The following is a 7,508-nucleotide window of genomic DNA, read 5'->3' on the forward strand; positions in this document are numbered from 1 at the left end:
ATATGGCAAGAAACTCTGCACTCTTTCACTGTTAATGGGATTTAAAGAGAAGAGCGCTACTGAGGTTAAAAATATGAAAGCCCATGTCTGGAAAAAAAAAGCCTGCCTTGTTTACCTCACATTTCTCTGCTCGGCATTGAGGGAAAGTATTCACAGGCGTGTACGTGTCTGGGTAACATGTAATGACATTATTCTCACCAGGGTGACCCCTCATTGTCGCAAGTCTTTCTTCTCCCGAGCTCGTGAAATTGACATAAGCTTTGCAAACATTCCAGGCATTTTTTTCTCAAGGCCACGTCTCTTTGGGGGTCTCTCATTGAGGAAACCATCAGTATGAGCAGCACCACCTACTGATGATGTGAAAGCACTAGTCCCACACTGCTTTTAATGCTCAACATGGGTTTCTCAATTAGATCTGTTTGGATTATATGCATCCTTTTAATGAGAAATCAATATTTTTGATTCAAAACTGCTGTAAATTGGAGTTGAAACTGTTTTAGCTTTCAGCTATTACTATCAGTTTTTCTTATCACCTCCTCAATCCCATGGAGTCTTGCAGTAATGTCCTTTCTTGTTTACTACTGCAGTCATAGTAAAACTCAGTATAAGAACATTTTCATGCCTTACAAATAAACTATCTTCCTGGCCTGTGCAGGTGATTGTAAGTACAGGCACCCCTGTGTCCCAGCAACTGTTGCTCCGGTGATGAGAAGGGCATACACCAGTCAAAATCAGCCTACTTGCAGAAAAATTTAATTTTTGAAAATAAGATTTTCTATATTACAAATGAAGTCAGACTATATGTTTACTAGTGTGGAGTATGTTTCTCCCTCTGCTGCTTCCTTTAGTCCATCCTGAACATATCAGCTCCAGTTCTGCTGGCCTTAGTTTTTTCAAATATTCTCTTCACACAACACGCAGCTCGCCCCCCTTTGTCATTTAGACAAATGAAAAAAAATGACTCTCCCTCTTGACAGCCGATATTTTGCTGTGGCATTTTGAAAACAGCCACCTGAAACACTAAATGTCAGAATGAATGTGACAGATCCGTGTAGAAAACAAAATGCATGTCGAATGATACAACCATATCTGTCAGGATTGCAAGTGTGTGATCTGCTCTTTAAAAAAAATTTAAAATGACACTTTACAAGCATTGAATTAAAATAGAAATTGCTCTGTAGGTTTCAGTTAAATGAGAGGGGGGTGTGTGGGTATGAGAGAGAAAATGTCAGCATTCAGTCCTAGTTTTAAGTAAGGAATAGTCATCATGTGGCTAAATGTCTGAATCTACAATGTTTAAATGAGCAGAATTAGTTTTGCTGGATGAGAACACAATGCAGTGTATGTCTATGCTTTTCTGGTGTTGCCGGAGTTACTCTCTGAGTCAGCATTTATGGGAAACTTGAATAAGCAACAGATTTTCCATTCTTTGATCCATTTATTCTTGTGACAGGGTATTAGGAAAACAGAGCAAATCTTGACTAAAATCCACTTTCAGCTTGTGGGAATGTTTCATTTTTTGGGATAGGAAAAAAACGAGAGGCGGAGTACACCCTGGACAGGTCGCCAGTCCATCACAGGGCCACACAGAGACAAACAAGACAAACAACCACACACACACTCACACTCACTCCTAAGGACAATTTTAGAGACACCAATTAACCTAACATGCATGTTTTTGGACAGTGGGAGGAAGCCGGAGAACCCAGAGAGAAAACACTTTAAGCCTTCTTTTTAGACTTTCTCCCTGTTCATCTTGTACAGATTTTACTGGCCTCCACATTTTGGTTGTCCTAGGCCTGGTCTGATGTGGGCTGGACGGAAACAAGCTTTTTTAATTTCTTTGTGTTTTCAAAAATAAATCAAAGGTTTCACAGCCAAACTCTTAAAGGCTTACACATCTTACAAACACACTGTCAGACTTTTAAGACATTCAAAAGCAGCATATTTCCAGTCTAAAACTTCTGCTGATGGGCACTGTAGGCCAAGTTGTATACGGCTGCTATACAGCTTCTCAAATCATTTTTAATTAAAGCCCCATGTCAGGCCCAACTCTTGTAATGAGTAGCTATAATAGAAATGGGCACCTGCTTGGAAATAACCTTATACTAGATGAAAAATACAACCTATGAAAAACAGAAAGTTAAAGCCACCAGATAGTTAGCTTACTGTAGCTTAGCAAAGGTGTTGGAAACGCAGTGGAAGTGTTAGTCTTGTATTCTCTAAAAATGGTATCATACATAATCAACGCCTCCAAAGCTAAGTAATTAAATACCTTATATCATGCTTATTTGAAAATATACATTACAAATCATAGAGAAGGTCAGAGCACATTTCTTGCTCTAAAAACAAGTCAATTTAAAACATTTACAAAAAAGTTAAATCCATGCTGAGGTTGCCTTACTGGTCACAACGATCATATAGATCAGGTGATCAGTGGCATTAAATGTTGCATCAGTGCTGTTACATGATCTGCAGCTCTTTATGTTGCTCTGTTGCTGCAGGACACAAACTTTGAAGTCATTTTACCTTGAAAACAGCTCACAATAGAAATGCTCTTTAGCTTTGTGTGGGAAGTATGAACACAAAGGATCCCCACAGGCCACATACATGCATTCATCTGACAAAACAAAAGCAGATCAATCCACTTCAAAGCAGCCGTCTCTATTTTGAGCTACCTGCTGCCGGGTTGCCTGCAGCCGACCTCTCCGGCCTCGCCTTGTCCTGACGACAGTGCTGCCGCTCCTTCTCAGTTTCATCTCTAAGTTCACTGGACTCCAGTGTGAAGTGGGCTTCTGGAGGTCCAGGGTCCAGATCATTCTCTGGTTTTGCCAAGATCTGCTCCCTCTGGACTCTAAAGATGAGGATGTGTAACCACCCATCACACTCTGTTTAAGTTATTTTAACATGTATTTTATGTCTGTCACTTTCATTGGTTAATAAATGTTTTTTGTTTGGACAAAACACACATTTTTTGGATACCTATAATAAACATTTCTGTGACTGTCAACTGCTAAATTGGTAAAAGATTATCTGATTTTCAAGAGATATCAAATTAAAGATGATGCATTTCTCTAATCTTTTATACAGGGTTACATGTTCACAACATCCTGGTGATTTTGAAATTAGAGTTGTACATACAAACATGCAGGAATGTGTGAGGTTTAGTGTCTCGTCCAAAGACATTTCAACATATGGGGTGACTGGGGCTCAAACTATCAACTTTTCAATTGGATGAAGACCGCTTTATCACCTAAGCTATATCTGTGTTTTGTGCTTTTGAATGAATCTCAAATGTTAACATTAAAATATATATGGTGTCAAAAGTGAAGTGAAGCAGCTTTCAGCATTATGTTAATAGGATATACTCTGAATAAGAAGACATACCTGTAGATAAAAAGGAAATAGATAGATAAAGAGTCACCTGTATGCAGTAAGGAGTGCATGGTAAGTATCAGTGATCCTCTGCAGTCTCTTCTTATAGAAGCGAGCGGCTGAGGCGAGCTGCTCCTCCCTGACTCTGTGGGATGAGCAAACATCCTGCAGCGTGCTGTCCACAAACACCCTCATCTTACTGTGTTCTGACAGGCTTTTACTTTCTGCAAGCCCATCAACACAGTCCTGGAATAAACAGCGTGCAAATGAAGCAAAATGATGATTTGCTGTTAAAGTTATGAAGATAATCATGCTTTACTTTCAAAGGTGCTTTGTGTGAGTTCCTACTCACAGCTACGTCCTGTAAATAACAAACCAGTCTTGCACGGTATTCCTTATTCAGCTCTTTGACTTGCAGCTGCAGCTTAGAATTCTCATTTTCTACCTCCTTCATTTGGCTTTGACAACACATCAGTGCCTCAAACAGCAAAAACACATATAATTTCAATGTGAATGCTTCCACCATTTTTAACCAACTGCAATTATACAGTTCAGCAGCAAAACAGTGGTAAAACTAGCAATAATTCTTGGAATATCCTGTAAATGAATAACTGGGGCTGTTCATGCTCACCGCACTCCGCTCAGACAGTTTCTTCTGGCTAATATGGATCTCTCTGTATTCCTGGTGCTCTTTACCTATCGCCACCCTGACGACCAAACACAGCCCCGACCACAAGAGAACGACCAGAGCGACCAAAATGCACAGCCACATCAGAGGAAGAAGGAAAGAAACCACATCACATGACACAAATCAAACATAGCCACAACTCAGAAGAAAAAGTCTGAACCAACCACACAGCAGATGTGTGTGGGATGAGCATAGGGTCATACATCCTGTGATGGGTTTGGCTGTTTGATGACTGGATATAAAAATATAATGGCATTTGATCTAAACCGAGCTTGAGCACGAGTAAACAGCAAACATCCAGTGGCCCTCACATTTTCTCTTCCAGTTTTTTGTGTTGCTCCTCGTAGCTGCTCTTCATTTTCTTCAGCATGTCTTTGATCTCATCTTGGTTTCCAAGCAGCTATGTGAGAGAATGAATTAAAAAGCTATAGGAGATAGGCTAGGACTGTAATTAGTCTACCAGTGTCTGTGAAACACATGTGTTTGCTACCATTTCCAAAAAAAAGTTAGACTCTCTATAGTCTATGTGGACACACTCACAGTTTTTTTCATGTTTTTTTGCTCCTCGTCCAGTGCTGCCAGATCCTCAGGCTGTTGAAATATTGAAAAATATGAAAAAAAAAGAAGAAAAAAGCATAAGATCCTGTTCAAAATGTACCAAACTTTGTGCTGACAAGGAAACACACAAGACAATATAAAGTTGCAAAAGACTTGCCTGCTGGGTGAGCATCTCACTGACTTATGATTCTCTAAAGGCGCTCATTAACCCCATCAAAACTGTATCAACAAAATGTCCCACCTTGACTCTATTTTGTGCTATGCGACTGATCAGAGCACGCACCCTGTCCAGCTCTCCATGAAGGCCCTGGGTGGTAGCGTTTACACTCTGTTGCTGCTCCTCGAGCTGCCTTCTGAGGGCATCCTGGGCTCGCGCCAGTGCCAGCAGCTCTGCACTCAGCTCATCACTCTGAGCCAGTTCCTTATCATGCGCCTCAGCCAAAAGACAGTAGTTCTTCTTCAGTGCGGTGTACTTCTCTGTCAGGTCTTGGCTGCTCTTCTCTTTCACTTTCAAACAAGCATCGATCGACTGGAGCTCCCTGGACAGCTTGTCACGCTCTGCTTGAAGCTCTGTTATCGCACAGTCTTGTTTCAGGATCTGACCAGAGGGAAAGAATGAAACACAGGCAGCCACAGGCAGAAGTATCTTCCTTTATGAGCATCTTTCATATTTGCATGTGCATGTTTTAGTATTTAGTGTAATAATTTAAATTCCTGAAACTATTCCCACCTGTCTCATGACATCCATTTACCAAAGGACACCCAAAAAGCCCTCACCTTGTCTCTCAGTTCAAATGTCTCCTCCTCATACTTGTCTCTCATCTTCTCAGTTTGAATTTTCTCCGTCACAAGCTCCTTAGTTATCTGTCAGATTAGACATTAGATTAGACAAAACTGTCCAGATACTTCAAGATATAGTCAACACGTGCGTACCACAGCACATGAACTCGACCTTCAGTCTTTCCTCCTCACTCTGGACCAGCCTGCAGAACAGATCTGTGTTGGAGCTGGTCAGGTGGGTCAGTCTGCTTTCCAGGTAGCTCATTTTGGTGAGAAGTTGTTCATTTCTGTCATGCAGCTCCGCCTAATAATGAGGTGGAGACAGAAAATACATGCAGCTGTGTCACCGCCGTGTCCAGCTTAATGGCTGCTAAAGTTGTCTTCCAAGTTCGCCAAATAATACATTTCAGACGTGGATAAGTTTTCAAAAATCTGCGCAGATGTGCACAAAGGCTTAAAAGGCGTCTCTGTCATCCTTCAGGCGACTTAAAAAGGCACATAGCAAGGTTTCATTCATGGTGGCTGTGTCCTCTGTGTCTATTGATAGATTTTTATGTTATTATATTATTTTCTAATCCTTCTTTTTTTTCATTATTTTTGTGGTCATTTTGCATCATTTTGATAATCTTAAGTTTAATTGAACTGTTTTCCATCTCTTTGTGGTCAAGTTGTGCTCCAGTTATGTTGTTTTGGATCCGTTTGTGGGGCATTTGTTTTTAATTTTGACCATTTTGTTGCCTTTCACTGTGCCTCTTCAGGTCATTTAGAGTCACATTTGAAATATTTTTGTCTCATTTTGGCCTTTTTTAAAAATACATTTGCTGAGACTCTGCTTCTTGATGTTCATTTAAGTTACTTAGTGTCCCCTTATTGCTGAAGTTTGCATTTAATTTTGGTTGTTTTGTTTCACATTCTTGTCATTTTATACTTCCTTTTAACACATTTACTCCACTGGCCATGCTGCAAAGTCTAATCCTAAGCGATAACCTTGGAGAAAATCTTGTTAATCAGCTAACCTGTCAAGTTAATTTGACTTTTGCTTTCACTCAATTTAGCCTCCAACATGGTCAAAGTTTGTTGACTTCTTGTCCGTGAAGTCACTGTTGCTTTAGAATACTCATTAATGAAACTTGTGTGTTAACAAAACTGGATATTTTACTCACATTTTCTTTCGTCAGAGCTTGAACTTGCTCCTGAAGTTGAACTGAAGTTGGCTGGGGGCCTTGAGCGTCCATCTTGCTTCACGCTCGACAGCTGCCTGTGTATCCTCAGTGTGTTGCTATGACTCCACAACACAATTAAAACCAGTGTGGGCACACTGTCTGTCTTCATATTTCATTTGACATAAGATAACTGTAGAAGAATAAGAATAAAGCACCACTAATTTCCATGTACCCGGCTATCTTTGTGTGGTGTGTTGACTTTTCATCACTGTCATCCACAGTTAACTCAGACAATAGTATTTGTCCTCCTCTTGTCCCAAAATACAGAATGTTTTTTTTAATTTTTCACTCTGACAAACAAACAAAAAAAAGCTGTGGTCATTGTAGGGCTGATGAATTTCATGGACAACAATGCCTTCTTGTGACTACAATTGGGATAACAGCAATACTCTTGAATATAGCTTGTATAAAAACTTTAACTATAATTCATAAATCCATCATTTTCTGCGCCTGCTTAATCCAATTCAGGGTCACGGGGGGGGGTTTCTACTTTGAGATTTGGGGGAATTCTGCTTTAAAATCATCTTTCAAACAAGCGGAACAAAAACATTGAAGGCACAGCTTCAGGAGTTTATTCTACTGCATCTCATCTGGATTTTTATGCAAATGAGATCATATTGATTTGGAGAATAGTTTATTACTTCATTCACTAATTATCTCATTTAGGAAACCCTCTGGTACAAATTCATTTAAAAAGATCTCAGCGACCAGATGTGGAAGTTTCTCGTTTCTCCTCATAAACTTGAATTCTTCTCTGGCTGATGTTTACAGATTTATGGACTAACAACAAGTGTCAGGCGAGTCATCATTTATAGAACTCCAGACTGTAATACATGAACACTATGTTATAAGATTTTTTTTAGCCTGGCTTTATTTAAACTGCT

General features: G+C 39.9%; 1 protein-coding gene across 1 annotated transcript; it reads right to left on the minus strand.

The window, feature by feature from the left end:
* Positions 1–844: 844 nt before the first annotated feature.
* Positions 845–6,636, minus strand: ccdc78 (coiled-coil domain containing 78). The gene is given in 12 exon segments (XM_072372928.1): positions 845–1,012; positions 2,679–2,705; positions 2,707–2,854; positions 3,425–3,621; positions 3,728–3,853; positions 4,007–4,082; positions 4,375–4,463; positions 4,604–4,654; positions 4,863–5,219; positions 5,399–5,485; positions 5,574–5,705; positions 6,565–6,636. Coding segments are annotated over 12 exon segments (1,530 nt in total).
* Positions 6,637–7,508: the final 872 nt, after the last annotated feature.

The sequence above is a fragment of the Leuresthes tenuis genome, unplaced genomic scaffold (assembly GCF_036924035.1).
Source record: "Leuresthes tenuis unplaced genomic scaffold, fLeuTen1.0.hap1 SCAF_20, whole genome shotgun sequence".
Lineage (NCBI taxonomy): Eukaryota > Metazoa > Chordata > Actinopteri > Atheriniformes > Atherinopsidae > Leuresthes > Leuresthes tenuis.